The 21,844-nt window shown below is 25.9% G+C and overlaps 2 protein-coding genes across 3 annotated transcripts in view; both read left to right on the top strand.

Moving 5' to 3' along the window:
• The first annotated feature begins 287 nt into the window (after positions 1–287).
• On the top strand, positions 288–1,543 carry LOC135931853 (uncharacterized). Its single transcript, XM_065469159.1, has 2 exons — positions 288–1,413; positions 1,464–1,543. Exon 1 carries the CDS (start codon positions 315–317, stop codon positions 1,410–1,412), a length of 1,098 nt encoding a protein of 365 aa, XP_065325231.1. The 5' UTR covers positions 288–314; the 3' UTR covers position 1,413; positions 1,464–1,543.
• A 4,135-nt stretch (positions 1,544–5,678) lies between these two features.
• Positions 5,679–21,844, top strand: part of LOC135922499 (probable cyclin-dependent serine/threonine-protein kinase DDB_G0292550) — a 30,380-nt gene continuing 14,214 nt past the window's right edge. The window contains exon 1 of one of the 2 annotated variants that reach the window (XM_065456891.1): positions 5,679–5,772. The gene's annotated coding sequence lies outside the window, so the exon portion shown is untranslated. Of the gene's footprint in view, positions 5,773–15,005; positions 15,231–21,844 lie in introns of those variants that run through there. The other variant, XM_065456966.1, reaches the window with a different exon arrangement.

Below are 21,844 nucleotides of genomic sequence, written 5' to 3'. Positions count from 1 at the left end.
AAGAGGGGGATATTTTTCACCAGATGTTAAAACAAAATAAAAGGATACTATTATATTTTTATTTTAATCATACTTAAACATTAATCTATGTTAAAAAAATTTTAAACAACTTTTTTAAAAAAAAAAACTTTTTAAAAAAAACATATTTTTTCACATATCATTTACGTAATTTAATATTTTTGTATATTTAATTTAATATTAATTAATTTTTCAATCTTATAATGTTTAATATAGACCACATTCTTTATAATACATCTCCTTTACTCTCAAGTACTTCTGTAAATTATTCTTTGCCAATCTCAGATGGGAATGATATGGAAAATTATCAATCACAGTCTAATATTTCTGCAAATAATAATTCTTTAGCAACTATTAATGAAAATATAAATCATTCTCAAATATCATCCATTCCTAAACCCAAAAGAACATACAATTGTTGGAACAAAGATAAAATTGAAATGGTAATGAAAATATTAGCAATGCCAGAGGAAGAACAGATGAAGGTTAAGGACATTGCTAAATTTGTTAATATGTCGAAGGCATCAATACATAAAATAAAGCGGGATACATTTCCAGAAATTATTGGTGAGCCCCTAAAGGAATTCTCGCTTAAACAAAGGGGGAGAAAAATTAAAGACACAGCAAATATTGAAAGGCAAATTATGGATTTGCTAATCGACAATAATACCTTCACGGTGAAGGATATAATTGAGAATTTGCCCTCTGGTTCTCCAAAAAATATTGGAACTATAAGGAAATATATTAAAAACATCCGATGGTCCAAAAAAAGAGCTGGGAATGAACCAGATCGCAGGAATACACCAGGAGCTATTAATATTCGACAGGTGTATTGCCGCAAATTGCTGAACATCTCCAGAGAAAGACTCTATTTTCTCGACGAAACAGGCATCAATTTTCATGTTGTACCTGTCTATGCTTGGGCACCACTCAACGTTAGACCATCAATAAAGGTGCCACCCTCAAAAGGGAAAAATGTAAGTGTACTTTGCACTATAGGAATTTGTGGAGTTATACATTATAAAATCATCGAAGGATCATATAATGGTATGTTATTCCGAAATTCATTAATGGATATTATTAGTATATTACCACCAGATGCCATATTAGTTATGGACAATGCGTCAATACATAAAAGTCATCTAATTGATGACTATAAAGAGAGAATTGAATATCTTCCCCCATACTCACCACAATTAAACCCAATTGAAAATTTTTTCGGGGTTTTCAAAAACAAGTACAGGTCATTAATTCCCAGACCAAGTACAAGGGAACATATAATAAATAATATTAATCAAATAATGAATCAATTTATTCCATATGATTTTACAAATTTCTATAATCATATGCAACATTATTTGGAGCTGGGCTATCGTGGACTACCTCTTGACTAAAGTAATCTAATTATATAATAAATTACGATTAACATTTTTTAATATTTATAGGTACTACTTAAGCAAGCAATTTATGACTATGAACTATCATTAAATATTTCATATTTTATTAATTAATATTCATGTATTAGTGTAATTACGAATATATTTCTTATTATATATAATTATATGTATTACATATACGAATTGAATAAATATTAAATTAAAGTTATGTCTCAAATATGATAAAATAAAGTGAGAGAAAAAAACTATTTTAAGAAATAAAAGATTCTGACTAAGATCTTACAACTTAAATGAATAATTTATCATTTTATTTAAAATTATTCTACATAAAATATCGTTAACTAAGTAAAAGAAAATATGTGATGACAAAACTTTTTATATTTTTTTATAAAAATTTTTTTTTATGTAAGTGTGACATTTAAAAAAGTTGTTTAATATTTTTTTAACATAGATTAATGTTTAAGTATGATTAAAATAAAAATATAATAGTATCATTTTATTTTGTTTTAACATCTGGTAAAAAATATCCCCTCTTTCACTGTAATTATCACTCCACAATTTTTCTATATCAAACAATCAACTTAAGTTGATTATATGTATAAAAATTAATTTTGCTTTAATAACTAACAGCTGGTCAGAGAATACCGTACTAAGTAAAACTTCGATTCCTATGATTACTAATAAAAAAATAAACCATGTTCTCATTAAAATATTTATAATCAAAATTTTATCATTAATATTAGAGCATTGTGTACAAAAAAATATTTAAACAAAAAAAATTTTTTTTTTTACCTTTTAATCCGGATTCGAATGATCCTCTTCAGTAAAATTTCTTCTTCGAATACAAATTATCTTCTCTAGGAACCTCGTCCTATAATCTTGTTTTTCTCTATTCAAATATTTTTCATAATTAGAATTCAGATCCTGGTACTACGTGTACCATTTTTGTAAATGTATAATAAAATTGAGCCAGAATAAACTGAGAATCCTTTTTTTATTCAAATTCCACAAATAAAATAATGATCTTTTTCAAATAATACCACTAGATAATATATAAAAAAATATATCAATATGATTGACATTAATCTTTAAATAACATTATATTTTTTTCTACATATATATATTATTATTCTACAACAACACATTTTTTAAACTTTTAATAAATAATTTTAAACAATCTCAATTTCAATACTAATCCCTCTTTAGTAATATTGGTTGCCAATAAAGGTTTTAATTGTTTTATGTATAGAAAATTAAAATGGCTATCTTTATTTAAAATTTATTTAAATTTGCTAATTAATTTAAACAAAAAAATTATAAAATATTAGTCTTATGATCCTCTCCTTCATGTATTTTGCAATTATAATGTTTCTCAACAACACTATATACATGAACTTTCTTCCAGTTGGTTAAACCCGTTTTGTTATAGATTTGTTTTACCATTCTTTAAGTTATAGATCTTACAAGGAATGCAAAAAATTATCATTTTTAATTAATTATTCAACTTATATGTTTTTGCAAAACTTAAAAAAAAGCTCCTTCGATTATTAAAACAGTCTTCAACCAATATTGCACTTTAAAAGCCCTATTTGGGTCAATTTTAATGGCCCGATTAGAATTTTGGCTAAAATAATATTATATAAGCCAGGGGCGTCGCTAGCCTTTACAATCTCAGGGGGCTCAACTAAGAAAAATTTTATGGGGGGGGGGGCTTTTCCCCCTATTCCCTTTAATTTTGGCCACGGCCTTCGGCCGGGTTTTATATTAATATATTATACTTTTTTTAATTAGTTAACTCTGAACAATTATTCTGAATTTTAATTTTCTCATTTATTATATTATGCATACAAAATAAACTGGCATATAAATAATTAAAACAATGCAAGACATTTCTAAAAATAATTTTTTAATACAAAATCTATTTATTACAGTATATAATATTTTCGATTGCTGATATAAAAAATTTGCGTCTAAAGAATTACAAGTGATAAAAAAGATTAATTAATTCATACATATGCCTCAATTGATAATAGTTTTTAAAAACCACATAATGCAATAATATAATTCTTAGCAACTTACATTGACAAAAGGTTATCAAACTAATATAACTCTCTGTTACCATTTTACACATTTATAGAATGGACTAATAAGGAAAAATTTATAGGCCTAAACCAAATCAACAATTCTTGAAGAAGAGAGTATAAACAACCAATCCATCCTAAAACTATTAAGTGGTTAGAGCTTCAATTTAGATGACATGATCATCCATTTTAAATAATATAAAATATATAAACGACTACACAGTTGACTATTATTGTTTATCTAAAATATGCAATCATATGCTCTCAGCCGTTGTAGTAATAATCTTAAATTATACAGCAACACAAATAATAGATGCTGGTTAATTTGCAATAATAGCCATGACACTCACGATGTAAACTAGTATCAGAATTTATTATGTTGGATAAATTGATAAAATAAAAACACTAAAAATCTTTGGAAGAAATAATTGTGCAAATATATTGAAGCCTTGAGTTATTTATACGGCAAGGATGCCATATTAGAAATGAAACATTTTGGAACTATAAAATAAGGACCAGAATGATATGATGAAACAATTAAGATTTTATATATTGTCGCACCACCTCTAGTTGGTATATTATATCTTTATATACTGTATTAAAAATTTAACTCAAAACTGATTTTTAAAAAAGAAAAAAATAGCTTTCATAACGTAAAAAAGAAAAGATATCAAATTTATTACATCTATTGTAGGATGAATAATAAAATGATGAATTTTTAAAATTATTTATAACTAAATAGATGGAGTTAAATACTTGAAAGCAAATTGTTACTATATATTTATTATCAAAAGCATTTATTTGTAAAATTCATTATAATATTAGCTGTAATATATTATAACTGTCAAATACGTCTATAAAAGTGGCATTTTATCTAATATTTTATAAACAACTGTATATAATAGAGGATTAAAAACTATATGTCTACTTACTTACTTTTTATATTATTTGGACCTTGAAAATATTTTTAGGAATAGGTATGATAATAAATTTAAAAATAAATATACAGTTGATTAGTCATTTTGAACTCTGCTAATTACAATATTAAATTTTTTAGTTCTCAATTAATAAATTATTATATTTATTTAATTAGGGTTATTATAAAATAATTTAAATAATAATTGTTAATTAAGCTTCAACTGTTTATGCTAAATTAATATTGGTGAGTGATATTGATATTCTATTTTAACACAAAATTTGATTGCTAGCTAATATAGTGAAAATATAATTTATATTTATTAATTTAATCTAATATTTAAAATAGTATTCATTTAATAAATATTTAGATATTCTTATTAATTTTTAAATAATAAAATTAAATCTATATTTTACTTAATAAAATTATAAAAGAAATCTTTCAGGGGGGCAATCAAAAAAATTTATTTTTAGTTCAAAGGGTTAAGATTCCATAAAAAAAATTTTTTTTTTGCTTCAGGGGGGCTATTCAAATTTTTCAGGGGGCTCGAGCCCCTACGTTCCCCCTCCCCCCTAGCGACGCCACTGATATAAGCCTCGTCATTAGGAAAATAGATGAAGCCTTTCTACCATCTATAAATAAATTCTCCAGAATTACATAATAAAATGCATCTTGGCTATATTTTGATCTGGGCATTTTTTCTAGCCTTTTAACATCACTAGATGGTGGCCTATTTAATGATACATGATTTAAATCAGTTGTAAAATATTTAAAATAAGTAGATCCATTTTGTTTTTCCAAGATCAGGCTCATTTTACTTATTCTGAATCTTGGTATCTTGATCATTTTAATTCTTCCACCAAACTAACTACATTTTCACTTTCTTCTTCCTTATTAAAATATAAGCTGGCGCTATTAGGTATTTTAACAGATATGAATAAATCGTTATTTTTTTTAAACCGATAGTGGATTGAACAACAGATATTTCTCTCCCATTTAGGAACCAAAAGATATTTTTGCCCCCCCCCCACCCAATACCCCCCTCCTTCTCCTCTAAAAAAACATAGGCCTATAATCGGTCCTGATATAAGTTGAGGTAAAATAATTTAAAAATATACCAAATGTTTTTATATAAAATTTGTATAATAAAGCAAAATATTAAGTTATTTGTAATAAAACCTATATACAATTTTTTGTTAATAAGTTTTATCATATCTAAGTTAAAGAAAATGTAGTTCAGCTAACTGACATTTTTTTAAAATATATCTACACATCAATCACGATAAAATTCATGCTGATACAGGTTTCGAGTAGGAAGTCATATTACTAAATACGATAATAGTTGATATCTGGATGTTAGGTTTTTATGATAATAAAATATATTTACTAGCTTAAATGATATTTAGCCAATTATAAATTGTGTGATTATTTACATTAAAAAAAATAGTTATTAGATACCTAAGATGTGGTCAGCATATTCCCCCTACCCTCTAGACTCAAATGTTTCATTCTTTATTTCACTAAAAAAAACTAATTTTAATAAAATGATATTTAATTAATAAGAATATATTTTGAAATTTATAATAAACAAATTAAATATATATTTTTTATAATTAATATTCCAAATTATTTATAATTTTATAAATATAATAATAAAGTTGTAATCTTATAGATAAGTTCAATATCCAGACTTGAATGTTTTAATTAGATAGGTAATGGAGGGGGGGGGAAGTAAATTTACCCCTGAAAATTTATTTTAATTATTTAAAAAATAGGACCAAAAATTCCAATGACATTTAAATTTTAAACTGATGATTCATTCATTAAAATGCATTAAAAGGTGCACATATATCTAAGCCCACCATTAAATTAGAAATTTAAATGAAATATGAGGCATTTAGACCAAATAATAATTCAATGTATATATTGAGTAGAGCTGACTTTAATCTGTGTGCTTTAATAAATCGCCTAAGTTAGTATTAATGTCAATAAGATAATCTGATTTAAAATTTTTATTCATATCATTTTCTAACTTTTCTTCATCAATTTTTTGGTTTAGTCACAATCATTTCAAGTGTGACACCTATTCCCACAAATAAAATTTAGAAAAAGTTTAAATATAATCCTTAAATTCATATTAAGGAACAAAATGACATTTTTCAAAGACCTGCATGTCTCAAACTAGCCTGGAATAAACTAAAAAATATTTTAAAAACCAGGGCTTTAAAAATAAAAATATAGACCAGTAGAGGCTTAAAAATTTGGACTGGGTCAATTTTTTAAAAAGAAATGTAAATTATATCAATCAGTTGAAAAATATTTTAGCAGTGTTTAATATTTAAACTGCTCATATTTTCAATTTCTCAAAAAATTTGCAAAACTTAGCAAAAAATAATAAAATTTTTAAAATTCAGTGCTGGTCCCAAAAAGTGATTAAGTAAAAAAAAATTTTTTTTTTTGGGGGGGGGGGTCAAAATTTTTACAAAATCCTGGGCTAGGCTTGAAAATAAAAATTTTTTAAAGCTCAACTTTGCAGAATAAATTTTCAAATCTGGACTGGGCCTAAAATTTTGACCTTTGCAGTGATATTTTTTATTAAAAATAAAATAATAAAGTACCTTTTATTTTATTTAGCCTTTTGGGGTTCACAATAACTCCAGCCTCCCTTTATGCTATTCTGGGGAATAATGAACAAGAACTAGGAATATATTTTATTGAGAACATCATCAAAGTTCTTATAAATTAAGTTGAGGAGGAGTATTATTATTTTAATTGTTACAATACCCTCTATAACATCACCCCCCCCCCCAGCCCCTCAGTAATAGAGGACTTTTAGCAGGGGCCTGTAAGATACCCATTTTCCTGACTCAAGCCAACCTAAAAATTAAAAAAAAAATTCTCAACTTAACTAAACATAATATTAATTACATAGTCCTGACCTAAATATTAAAATATTTAAAAAAATATACCCTATTTTATTTAGTATGTTATGATAATTAACAAAAATCCAAAAAATTGTACAGTTATACAATCAAACCATTATTTATTGATATCACTGATTAAATTTAAATTCTAACAAAAATATTTCCAAACTTGACTCAACTTAACCAAAAATTAACAATAACTTCAATATCCCCACCCAATGAGTTGGGTTTTGCAAACCTAGGTTTTAGTGTTACCATCAAAAGGTAAAATTTTATTAAAAAATGTCCCTTAAATTAAAATTAAATAAGTTTCTTTTATACTCAAAAAGATAATAAAAAATTATTAATCCATAAAATTAAAATTAAATAAGATTTTCTAGTAAAGAAACTATATTTAATATCTATTTATTGAATTATTGAATGCATTGATTTGGGCAGGTTCAATAGGAAGATAAAGATACTGTATATTGCGCAAAAGATGAATTGACGGTTCTATTTTGTAAATATAAGACCTAAGATAAAAAAATTGTAGTGAGAGGGAGGGGGTGAATTGGTTGATTTTAGTTTTCTACTCTTTCTTTTGCCGTTTTTAAAATTCCTTTTGATCTATTCAAAATAAATCGCCACTCATTTATTTGGTTTCCTCTTTATATTATATATTTTTTGTAATTATCCAGGCACCTATCTTGGGGGGGGGGTATGCAAGATCTTTATTGAAATTAAGGGGGAGGAGTTGTGAAGATGCCATCTTCATTAAAAAAAAGGGGAGGGGGTAAATGAATATAAAACTAAGCTTGCTGGATTTTCTTTTTTTTTATAATTCTCATTTGGTTGCTTATTTAATTTATTTGCTTATTTTTGTTTAGTTAAGAGAGGTGTTGGAGTAAAAATAACTGAATTCGCTTGGCGAATTTTTTATTACTATATTTCTTATATAACATTTTAGATGTATAATAAGTTTTATCATTTTTATGATTTACTTTAATAATGTAATAATATTACCTTTCATATTTTATTTTCAACATAATATGATGGAAAAAATATAGATAAATGCTTTCTTATCAAAAGTTTTAAACTACTTTCTTTTTTTAAAAATTATTTTATATTTTTTTTTTGTAAAATAAAAAAAAAATCACGCACACATGGGGAAAGAATGGGTTGAATATACTGTATAAAACTTATAGCTTTTTTCTTTTAAAAGTTAAAAGAATAAATTTAAAATATTTCATCACATTATTTGAAATATGGAAAAAATAATATGAATTGAATGGAATGATTAAAAAAGTAAATATGGAAATATAATTAATTCTAATTTTATAAAGTGCATTGAAAAAGGTTTAATTTTTTTTTAAAACAAATTTGAGTTGATGTTAGCGTAAATGTGTTTTATTTTTTCAACCTTAAATTAATTTTTGAGCGCGTTTTTTGAAATTTAAAAATCAGATTTTACTGGAAATATCAGCATGTTTAGAATACCTAATTTATGAATTGTAGATAATTTTGCCTTTAACCTTTGAGTCATTTATAATTTATAAAAAATCTATGGAAAAACTAATATAAATTATATTAGGTTCAAATGTTCATGGCGAAATTTGATAATTCAGTTATTTTTAAATTGGGTTCGCTAGCATACCCGTCTAGAATGACGGTGAATCAGAATTTTCTCCTTTATTTAACGATACCTGAATGAGAAATTTTCCTTATTTTATGACCGACGGATGAATCAGAAATTAGTCTAATTTTCGTATCATAAACAGCCCATGGTCTCTGGATATTAATCTGGGATCTTTTATTATTTTTTAACAGATGGCAAATAAATAAGAATTTTTTAAATCCAATGTCCAAAACTTTATTTTATTTTATTACTTTTACTTTTTTTAAACAAGGAAATATTTAATTTTTGCCTATTACATTAGAATACGAATAATTCATTCATTTTGATGTGTAATCAATACAAATCAGCTGGTGATACGCGATTGTGGTTTCTATAAATAATTTATATTAAAATTTTATATTTTATTTTTTTAGAAAATCAGTTTCATTTGTTTATAAAATTTTTTACTGGAAACTAAAATGGCGGGTCACCAGTTGATTTAGCCCCTTCAAAATGTATTTTAATTAATGAATCGTGATTCGAGATAGATGTGTCATTTTTCTTACCTTAGGCCGCATTCATAGTGGGATCCGACCCGACACGATTTAACAGCAGACAGTTTTTAAAATCTGTTTATGAGAACAATTTTTCTTTATTATAATAATTATTTTTTAGATTATTTTTATAAGTTGAAATAAAGATAAAATATTAATAAATAAGAATTGATCTCATAAATCGATCAGCTGTTAAATCATGTCGAATCGAATTTCACTATGAATGCGCCCTTACTCTTATTGCATGCAAATTATATGAATCTAATAAAATAAAATAATATATTCCAATTTTTGGGTTAGGGACTCATAACTAGAAAAAAGCTGTTGCAACCACATCATTTTTTTTTGTTTCTCTATTGGGATTTCTTCTTAATACAAGTATAAAAATGAAATTTTTCATTTAGCTAGCGTGATTTTTTTGAATATGCTCAAAACAAAGAAATCCTCATAATTAGAAAAAATAAAATATTATTGGGGTTCATAATAACATTTTTGATACCAAACAATAATTATATAATGTATCACAATTTTTACAACTTGTAATTATCTCTTACTTTAATTTTTTTTACCTTATGAAAAGAAATGGAAAGAGGGGGAAAAAATAGGAATTTTTTATATTTATGAAAATTCTTATAAAAGGCTTAAAAAAATTCAACATTAAAATTATATTTGTCGAATCGTTAAATTAAAGATTATTCCTTATTTTATATTTAATAAAATATTGCCTTGAGATGTTTCTTAAATTTTTTTCTTTATAAAAAAGTTATATTTTATTTTAATCGTGATTCACATAAATTAAAAAAAAATTAAAAAAGCTCTTTTAATAGTTATTTTAAAAAGTAAGTTGGTTTTCTTGATACTTTGCAGAATGTAGTGTTGTTAAACGGCTCGTTTTGAGCCGATTTTTTAAAATGGCTAACTCTATTTTTTAGGCAGAAAAATATTACCTAAGCCTCGAGATTTCAATAATATATGCCTAAACCGTTGTTCCTTCTACGAGCAAAATCTTCAGGCTTGCGTAATATTTTTCTGGATTAAATATTGAGTTAGCCGTTTTTAAAAATCGGCTCAAAACGAGCCATTTAACAACACTAGCAGAATGATACATACTCGTTTTTCTCAAAAAGAAACGTGCTACTCATTTCCAGCGCCAGGCGGATACTTTTGGCGGTTCAGCGCAAAAATAATTCGGTGGCCCTATATGAAACCATAATTTATCTAAGATCGTTTGAAAATTTTTCGTATTCTGACAAGAACTAAGTAAATATGGTAAAATTTATTGAAATCTAATATAGTTGGCAAATATAAATCATTTAATTTAAATAACAATTTAAATCATTGATTAAAATCAATAATTTTAATAAAATTCTATTTTCTAAATTTGATCAAAACACTTAATATAAGAAAAGATAAAGACTTAGAATATTTTAGAATTAAACAATTTTTATATGAAAAATACTAAATTATATTAGTAGTCATTAGTTATTACTATTAGATAAAAAAATATTCGTTATTTTTTATTCATTGTTTCAATTTTTGACATAATTAATTGTTAATTCTATAATTCTAATCTCAATGTAGGGAGGATTGTTTAATATTCTAAAAAAATAATTAGTTGTTAAATTCGGACTGTGAACTCTCCTTCTAACAAAAGGTTCTGGTTAAGTGGAATAACACGGTTTGAGTTCAGGGTTAATACAGAAAAATAAAGATTTATAAAATTTAGTAAAAATAACAGAAATGAGTTTTTTAACATTTATTTTACTATATTATATTTAGCATTTACAAAAAAAATTATCTTATCATTATAATTAGAATAACACAAATACAATTTAAAAAATAATATTCTATTTGTTTTTTTAAATTTTATAAGAGAATTATATTCACATCTTCCAAAATCTACATGTTAAAATTAAAAGATCGATTTTTTATGCCTAACTTTGATAGTGCATTGCAACTCATGTACTCTATATTGGTATTAAAACAAAACTAGTTTTCCTAAACTATGTTTGCACATATCTACGAATTTTGCTTGACAGTCGGCTTTTTATTTGACAAAATATCAAATTAACTCATGACTTATCAATATTAATTTTTTCAACAATTTCCTGACTGGATCTCCTGAGGCATTAACTTTTTACATACAAAGAGGTAAAAAAAATTTTTTTATATATGATATTTTTCAACTAACTTTTCTACTTGAATTATGTATATTTGGATTAAATCAATTTTAATCACAAATTTTGCCAACCCTAAAATTTAATGATAAAACATTTTAAATAGTGCAATATAATAACATAATAACAGGCTTATATAATCATTAATTAAAAAATAGTTCAAACATCCTCCTCACCTTTTTATTCTCAAAAGAGGATATTATGTCGGTACAATATAATAACAATGCAATGCCATTTTCGATTAAAATTATTAGATTAAAGAGGCGGTCTTGCGCCATGCAGGATCTTAAGGAAGTCTTAATTAGCTATAACTGAGAAGCTGCGTTCAGTCAATGTGACGATAATTGTAATAATTATAATAATCTAAAAACAGTGGATATTTCATTTAGTCTATTAGTGTAAATATAGCGCACAATTTCTATGGGACTTTTAATGGTCGTCTGCTTACATATTTATTAAAATTTTTTAAATCAGTTAATAAATCTAGTACATTAATATATCTTTCCAGCGAATCTTGATTTGTTAGTAAAATATTTAATAAACTATACAATATTCTTTTAGCTTCGTTGACGTATTTACCAATGCAGGCGTATCGAATAAAAACCCAATGAATCTTTGGAAAGTTTTAATTGTTGAGAAAATGAAATCTTTGATTGACCGATGAATACATTAATCTATGATATCAATGTGTTCATTATCTATATTGATTATTTCTCCCATTTCAGATATAGCGCATATCTACCCTTTTTTAGTGTTTTAAAAGTGCCCTATTCAGCTTTCGTTCTTTTTTTTTTATTTTTCAGCACCGTCAAATATTTTTCCTCTTCCTATTTTTCAAAATTTTCTATAATAGCTTATGAAATAAAAGTTCATATGACACTTTCTTAGGTCACTAAAACAGTTTTTAATTAATCTAGCCTGCCATTTTTTAAGGATCTGAAACTAGTATATAATATATATTTAATTAGACATCTAATAGTTGAATCTAAAGCTTAATTAAAATAACTTGAGATGAGGGCCATTTGAGGTATACCCACCCATAAATTTCACGTATTAAATGATGACTATGGTATAAACATAATCTTAAATTAAAACTACTTATAACAAACAACCAGATATAAAATATAGTTCTACCTAGACATGTGCGCCGCCGGTCAAATGCGCCGCCGCCGATCTAAAAATTCGGCGGCGTGGCGGCGTGATACATATTTTTTATTATTAATTTATTTTATATATTATTTATGAATTTTAATTAGAAGAAAAATATTAAAAAATGCGATTTTATTTTTTAAAATTAATAAATATTATTTGCTATAAATTTGATTTGTAACAATCCATATTCGTTCACTTTGGACAGGTTTGTGATCAACGTGCTAGATAAAATAAGATTAGGACATTAAATTTGAAAAGGTAATTCTATATTTTATTCTTTTAATTTTTGATGCCTCAAATAATTTACAACTCGTTATATAAAATTTATTTTTTATCATAATAGGAAATTTTAATTAATGATTTTTATTTTGTTGCCATTATAATATATATAAAAATACCAGGACTAAAACAATTATAATGGATGCAGCATTGCAATATCCTGTAACAAAATATAGTATATCCTTCCTAGCAAAGCCTTCTTTTGCATGGAAACATTTTGGATCCTTAATATTAAAAACTGACACAAATAATAAGAGAACCAGTGTTGCTACAGATAAAATCTTTTGTAATATATGCTTGCAAATAGCACTTGATAAAGATGGTGAGGAAGAAAATAATTATTCATTTTCAGAGTAAAATTTTTGATTATTTTAAAAATATTTGCAAATTTTTTAATTAGTTATCCAATCAAATCTTTTTCAAAAAATATCAGCACATCAAATATAATAAAACATTTACTTGACATATGATTTATCATGTAAAGAAAAAATATTTAAACAAAATTTAAAGTTATTTTTCGAACCCATTGTAAAAGATACAACTAACCCTATAAAAGATAAAAAATGGATTCTGGTAAGGAATTATGTTCTCATGTCTTGCAAGGATTTAATGCCATTTTCTTCTATAAATAATACTGGAATGCAAGATTTTCTAAAGGTTATTTTTAAAATCATTATAATTTTTTATAGGGCAATCTTAATTTTTAACTGTTAAGATATTTAAATATTTTATAACATCCCACATTTAGAATTTTTTATGGTATTTAACTTTTTATTATGTAGAAATATGGCATTATTTCAGATACCAAAGAATTACCAGATAGAACTACACTTAGCCGGAGTGGATTAGATGATGTGTATTTATCAATGAAAGCATACATATGCCAACAAATTAATATAGGTCCTAAATTTTGTGCTATAACTTTATGTGGACCGACAAATATACACAGCGAAATTATATCACCTTTACATTTCACGAAATAGATAATAATTTTAATATTGTATTTTATACATTGGCGACACATCATGTCACTCAAAAACATACCGCTGAAACTATTCTTTCCGAGATAGAAAAAGTTAAAAATGAATTTGATTTAGGGTCCAAGAAAATTCAAATGGTTACGGATGCAGGACCCAATGTAAAGAAAAGTGTTCGTCTAGGAGAATATGACCATCATTTATGTTTGGGGCATGGATTACATAATCTAGTGACAGTCGATGGAATAAAAAAAGTTAATAAAATAGAAAATCTCATTAAAAAAGTGAGAGAAGTTGATTCAAAACAGCGGATTTTGAAAATATAAACGATATAGAAAAACAGCGGATTTTGAAAATATAAACGATATAGAAAATGTTTTGAATCGATATCATATACATCGGATATTTTAGATTTGGATAATAATGATCCTTTTTATGAAGATCGTTTGTGGTTTGAAAATGATAGTGAAAATCAAAAATCATATGAGAAAAAACATAATACCTTAAAATTAAATGTGCCTACACCCTTGGCATAGTATTTTAATAATGCTGGAAAGTGTGACTGGCAATAACAAAAATACTATAAATATTCTATTAAATAGAATGGAGAAACCGGATCTCAAATTATTTAATTTCGATTGGGACTTGGTGCATAAACTTTTAAATTTTCTTAAAACCTTCAAAAAAAACTTTTGAATTTTTATTACTATAAATTTAGCCTTATTATTTCGTAGTGAAATTAAAAATCATTTAATTGTAAAAGAATATGATAGTTCTCCCATAGCATCCCTTAAACAAAATATGCTTACTAAATTTGATCATAGATTTTCAATAACCGATCTTCAGGTAGTATTTTAAAATACATAAATTATTTTTTATATATTATTTCTCTTTCTTTTATTTTTTTACTTAGGTGTTAGGAGCACTTTTGGATCCTCGTTTTCAATCTATAAACATAGTAAATGAATATTTAGAGGGAAAAAAATATTACTCCGGTTGAATTTTTATGTCAACACGATACCTCTCTACGGCCTTACACGGACGAATTAAATGAATCTGGAATGACGGAAGTTGCTTCAAAACTCGATTATCTTAAGTCATTGGCTACGAAACATTCATCTATTCAAAACAATAACCTAGAACAACAAGACTATTTAACTAGTTTAGAAAAAGAGTGTTATTCATTATTTTCGCCTTATAATTTGGAGATAAAAGATGCCTTAGATTTTTGGAAGATAAGAGCATTTGATCTTCCTAAACTTTCAATATTAGCTAGAAAGGTCCTGTGCGTTCCAGCTACGAGCACACCCAGCGAGCGTGCATTTTCTATTGGGCTCACTCTGAACTCTAAAAGATCATTATTATGTCCTTTAAATCTTAATAAAATAATATTTATTCATGATAATTATAACTTAATGAAATCATTAAATTATAGTTATAAACATAATAAAGTAAAAATTTTATTTTAAAAGTGTTTCAATGAATTTATAAATTTAATTAAAAAAATTTAAGTTAGAAAAATATTTGACGCCGCCGCCGATTTTTTGTGGCGGCGCCTTAATCGATTCGCCGCCGCCAGCCGATCATTTTAAAAAAAGAAACGCCGCCGCCGAAAATGCTGTCGACGCACATGTCTTGTTCTACCTAATTTAAAAATAATAAATAATTATACAATTTATAAAAATATTTTCGATTTTGGCCTACTAGAAACTAATGCAATTTTACTATTATCGGCCTCAAAATGGATTAAATTTTGACTAGATTTTTAATTTGGGTTTCTGTCAAAATCTGACCATTTTTTTCGTTGGCTATTTTAGTAGTTAAGGTTAATTTATTTAAAAATATTAAATAAATTTTCATTTTTTTTCTAAACCAAATAAAAAACAAAAAATTATTAAATCTTGGCTGCCCGGGGGCTACCCCTCTCGCTCATGCCGATGGCACAGTTTTATTATTCATATTCCGATGTCGTTATGAGATGAATGCCTATTTATGAAGTGAGTGTAAATACTCGCGCATGAATACATCTATTTTACTTTGAACTTTTATATTTCTTTCACTAACTTCTCAAGAAGACATAAAAATAATAAGTTTTTTAAAATCAATTATTCATAGCACATTAATATCAAATGCTAATATATACAATAGTCGTCAATTAAGAAAATATTTATCATTTTATATAGTACTTGCCTCAATGCAAAAATTTAATTCTAGATATCATTTAAATCAATATTTTTGGAGTATATCTAACTTTGTCAGTTTAATAATTTATGCTTAAATTAACTGAAACTGAAAATTATACAAAAAATATTCATCAAATCACAACTGATTTTTAAAGGATATACAAATTATTCATATGATTATTGACATTTTGACATGTTTTTTTGAGATGCATATGTAATTTTATTGATTGAACAAATATACTGAATTAATATTTTAATATACTTTTCAAAAAAATATATGTTATTAGAATGTATAAAAAGTAAAACAATATTTTGTAAAAAAAAATATTTAAAAACAAAAACTAGGGGGATAGATATTCTTTGCCGCAAGTAAAAACTTTCTTTTGGATCACCTGTTACAACTAGTAACTTTTATCCTAGTTTCGAATAGTTTTAAGGCTTGAGGTCGAACTGAACTATAGGTGCCTAAAACTACCGGAATGAATAATAGGTCGTTTAGGTGGCTATATTTATTGGGTGTTAAGTATTTTACTTTTATGATGTATTAGAAAAGGATCTGGAAAAACGAATAAGCACGCTTAATCCCAAACGAGGGAGGTTAGTGGTCGGGGTTGAGGCCAGAGGTTCCAGTGAGATAGGAATTTTTACGGCTTTCAATGTTCAATTGATTATTGAATTGATGGCATAGTGCCTGTATACTCTATCTTTTCAATAGCATCAATTGATTTTCATTTAAATCATCAAAATTATCTGCTTGTGGTACTAATTAAAATTTTAGGGTATACTCATTTATATTCGGTAATTTAAAAATTTATAAAGATGGCCGCCAATATTTTTGAAATTAAAAATTTTTTGATTGCCAGGCAACTCAAATTAGATGGCCTCAAATATATTTGAAGCAACAATTTATTTATAAATTAATGACATATAATCATACCTAGACTGACGATGCATTCATAATAATGCATTTGAACGTCGTTGAATGCAAATCATCTGGACCCGCCATTTTGGTTACTCATATAGTAATTATTCTCATGTTAAAAACTACTATTAAATTGATAACTTCCCTTCCTCATTATCTCGATGACCAGGCAATTCTTTTAATAAAGTATGCATCAGGATCGTTTAAATTTTTTATAATGATATGGGTAATCAAAATGGCGTCCCCAGCTGTTTCCGTTGATGTACACCTTTTAATGAATGCTTCGTCATTCTAGGTATTATTATATGTCATTGATATAAATATAATTTTAGCCATTATATTAAAAATGATATAATAGTTTTCGATTGATTTTTATGAATATTTTATATATTTATAAACATGGCCACCAATATATTTGTATTAAACACAGTATTCATCATGGGTTTTCAACCGCTGTTAATATGATATTAAGTATTAATCTCATCACACAATAAAATTTAAAAAACTAAATGTTCAGCAATAAAATTACAAAAGAAGGAACATAAAACTTTGTGTTTGATCTCAAGACTCGTCTAAAAAATTAATTCTTATAATTTGAAAAATAAAATAAATTTGATTCAAAAAAATAACCTACGAACGCTACTTTTCCCTACTAGACTCGAATTTTATTGGTAAGTTTATTTAGATTGAACCGACTCAACACTAATTTCATTGAGAGGGGTAAAATCACGCACAGAGTAAACACGCCTGAAACACATATTTGGGTCCATAATGATTTCATGTAAAGCTTTAAAACTTGACAAGTTTTACAACCGCTATTTTGCGTTATTTTTTTTGCTGGAGACTCCAAAATTTTTGCGTTACGCTTCTGAAGCTTTGTAAATAATATATTTTTTATAATTTTTTTTATTCCATCTTGATCCGAAATTTTTGAATTTGTAAAAAAAATATTAATACTAAATCGACATTGATTAACCCCACATGTTTTTTTAAAAAAATGTTACAATTACAAATTATTACATATAAAAGTTTTTTTCCCGATTTTCTCTTACAAACTCTATAAGCAGGGTTGCCAGGTCAAAATTTTCAAATTGTGGGAGAAATTCGGTATTTTGTGGGAGTAATATAAAAATTGTAAGAGAAATATAAACTAAAAAAAATTTTTTTGCGGGCCGTTCGGGATTTAGAATTGACTTAGTTATCCGCTTATTATTTTTTATAAATATAAAATCGAATCTATTTTCCAAAATAAAATAGGTAATTATTTTTCAAAATAAAATAGCCAGCTATTTTTCAAAATAAAATAGCCAGCTATTTTTCAAAATAAAATAGCCAACTATTTTTCAAAATAAAATAGCCAACTATTTTTCAAAATAAAATAGCCAACTATTTTTCAAAATAAAATAGCCAACTATTTTTCAAAATAAAATATCCGACTCTTTTTCAAAATAAAATAGCCAACTATTTTTCAAAATAAAATAGCCAACTATTTTTCAAAATAAAATATCCAACTCTTTTTCAAAATAAAATAGGTAACTATTTTCCAAAATAAAATAATTTTTCAAAATAGGTGATTATAGTACGACACAAAATTACTTAAATACTATCTTTATTATTAAAATAACATATTGATTTATTATAATATATTAATTTTGTTTAAAAATAATAACCAACGATCTTTTTTAAATACAAAAGAATAACAAGATAAAATTTTATAAAAAAATTGTAATTTTACAATGTAAAAAAATATATTTTATGCTAATGTATAAATAAGATTTTATAAAAAAACAAACAATTTTAAATTTACAATATAAAAAATAATTATAATCAGTGCGGGGAAGTTGTTCTACAGTATTTAATTAATACAATGGGGGAAGGGAATATATTTTGAGGCATCAAAAATCTTCAAAGCATAAATCAGTACAGGGCAGTCTATCAACATCTATTGCAAAACAAAAATATTCTTCAAAAATAAGAAATAATACAAATGCAACTACAGTTGCGGAAATGGTAAATACCTATCATGCAGTATAATATTAAGAGAGCTACTTAACATCACAATGTTGGTAGAATCTTTCCCCATAATATTTAACGACTAATATAAATAAAAAGTATACTTTGTAGAACACTAATGAGCAAGGCTATCATCAATGTTTTAGGATATAAATCCAGAAGGTCAATTCTTGACGATTTGAAGATGTGCAAACAAATGCAATTCTAACAGATGTATCTAATAAGGAGATATCAAAACATTTCGCTTGATCCTCTCCTATTTCAACAAAATTAATGTCATTTCAATAAAACTATTGAAAAAATTTTCTCCAGATATGAAATATCCAAAGACATAGCTAACAATATATAATGGTAAATATGGCAGATTTGGCATTACCAATGAATTGCATGGCAGCTTTCTGATCTGATAATTCCTCAGTGAATTTGGCATAAACCAGAGTGTATTTACAGAATTGAGTCAGCATAATGTTGGTTGACAGGGTCCTCCTAATACGAGCCATCGTTGAATTTTAAAATTTTACAAACCTTTAAAAAATAAATAGATTATAAAAGCTGCCCTAATATTTTGAAAAAAATTTTCAAAAATAAATGTCAGAAGTATATTTAGGAATTTTACATATAGGAAATCTAATATATGCTGTTAATATGCAGTTGCAATCAGAAGAATATAATTTAATAAAGGTTCACTAAATTGTGCTGCAGAAATACCAAAGTAAGAATATTATTACTATTATCGTAATTATTAATAAGATTTAATATGATGTCATGTTTGAGGAGATTGTAATGCTTCTTTATTTTTATGATTTGCCAAAATATTCAAAATATTAATTTTACAATGTAAAAAATAAATTTATTTGATTTTATGCAAAATGTATAAATAAGATTTTATAAAATATAGAAAGTCAAATAGTTATAGTTAATTATATTTTATTTGAGATTTAAATAATGGAACTAAACGTTTACCGTCTTTATTAAGATATTTATAAAATTCCTGGCATGACATTTTATAATTTTGTTTAACCATTAACTCGGCCTCTAATGTTGTTAAAGCAATTTGATTTCTCTCCTTTCTCCAGGCAGTCCTCATCAGGCTAAAAATGCGCTCCGATGAGGCATTAGAATGAGGTAAGGAGAAAACATACTCGCGAATTTTTTCCAAGCATGGGGATTTATCGTTATTACGAAAAAATTCCACCCATTTTTCCTCTGCTTTTAGACCATCTAACTTTAAGTATTCTGGCGAATCATAAAAAATGGAAAAAATTACAATCTCTTCAAACAAGGCTTCAATGTCTATCGGTAATTTTAATATATTTATTAAATTACAAAAACCATCAAATGATGGTTTCTGTTCCAATTTAAACATTTGTTAATAGAGTTATTAAAATCAAATTTTGATTGTAAATATTCTAAAATTGTCTTAATAAAAATATCTGCTTCATTTAAAAATGAATTAATTAGAGTATTATTTGAACATTTTAATATAATATTTTTAGCAATAGCGCCATAAAATTTATTATCTATTTTTAACTGTAGAGATGAACAGAGCTGTAGCATGATTTTGTGAATCTTTAATAAAGAATCTTCTGATTGCAACTGAATATTAACTACATGAAGTAGATTTCCTACATGTGAAACTAATCCCAAATATGCTTCTGACATTTCATCCTCGAAAAAATTTTTCAAAATTTTAGGACAGCTTTTAAAATCTTTATTTAAGAAGTATTTCTTTAAGGGTTCGTAAAATTTTAAAATTTCTCGATGGCAGGTATTAATGATAACCACCTGATAGGTACATATCGCAACAACTCACACCATTCCAAATCAGACTACTCCACCAATTCTTTTAATTCAGTGACTCTTTTAGTTGATGAACTAAATTCGTTAAAACATTTCATCACAATTACTTCGACATCTACAGATAGTACATTCATTGCCTTCTTGCAAGAATTATGCAGTATATGGCATATACAGCCAATTGATATTAATTCATTATTGTGCTGCCTCAATTCGGTAAATACACTTTGATTTTTGCCAAAATTAACAGAGGCATTATCAGCGCAGAAAGCTGACATGCAACTCATTGATAACCCTGAATCAGCTATATTTACCATTATGTGGTTAGCTATATCGTTGGATTTTTCACTATCGGATGAAAAAATTTTTAATAGTTTTATAGAAATGCCCTTATTCTTGTTGAAATAGCGAAGGATCAGGGGAAATGTTTTAATATTTCCCTTATTTGATGCATCTGTTAAAATAGCATATGGATGTCCTTCTTTCAAATCGTCTAGAATTGACCTCTTCAGGTCCTAACACATTTGTGATAGCCTTGCTCATTTTTGTCCTACCTCAAGTAAAGTTAGCACTTATTTTGGAGTCGTTAAATATTATGGGGAAAAGATTCGGCCCACAATGTGATGACAGATAGCATATTCATTTTGCATGATGGTACGCATATTTTTAAAATGATAATATTTGATAGATTGTCGTTTGTTAAAACTGAGCTATTGTTGAATAATATATCAATTATATTTATAATCTTTTGCTTGACATATACTTTATGGAATAGTATAAAAGTAAGTAGTGAAAAATATTATTTAATCAATATTATTCATCCACTAACTTTATTTAAAAGAATTAGAGATTAGAATAAT

Source organism: Gordionus sp. m RMFG-2023, chromosome 1 (assembly GCF_954871325.1).
Source record: "Gordionus sp. m RMFG-2023 chromosome 1, tfGorSpeb1-WG-v2, whole genome shotgun sequence".
Lineage (NCBI taxonomy): Eukaryota > Metazoa > Nematomorpha > Gordioida > Chordodea > Parachordodidae > Gordionus > Gordionus sp. m RMFG-2023.
This window is presented reverse-complemented; position numbering and strand designations above follow the sequence as displayed.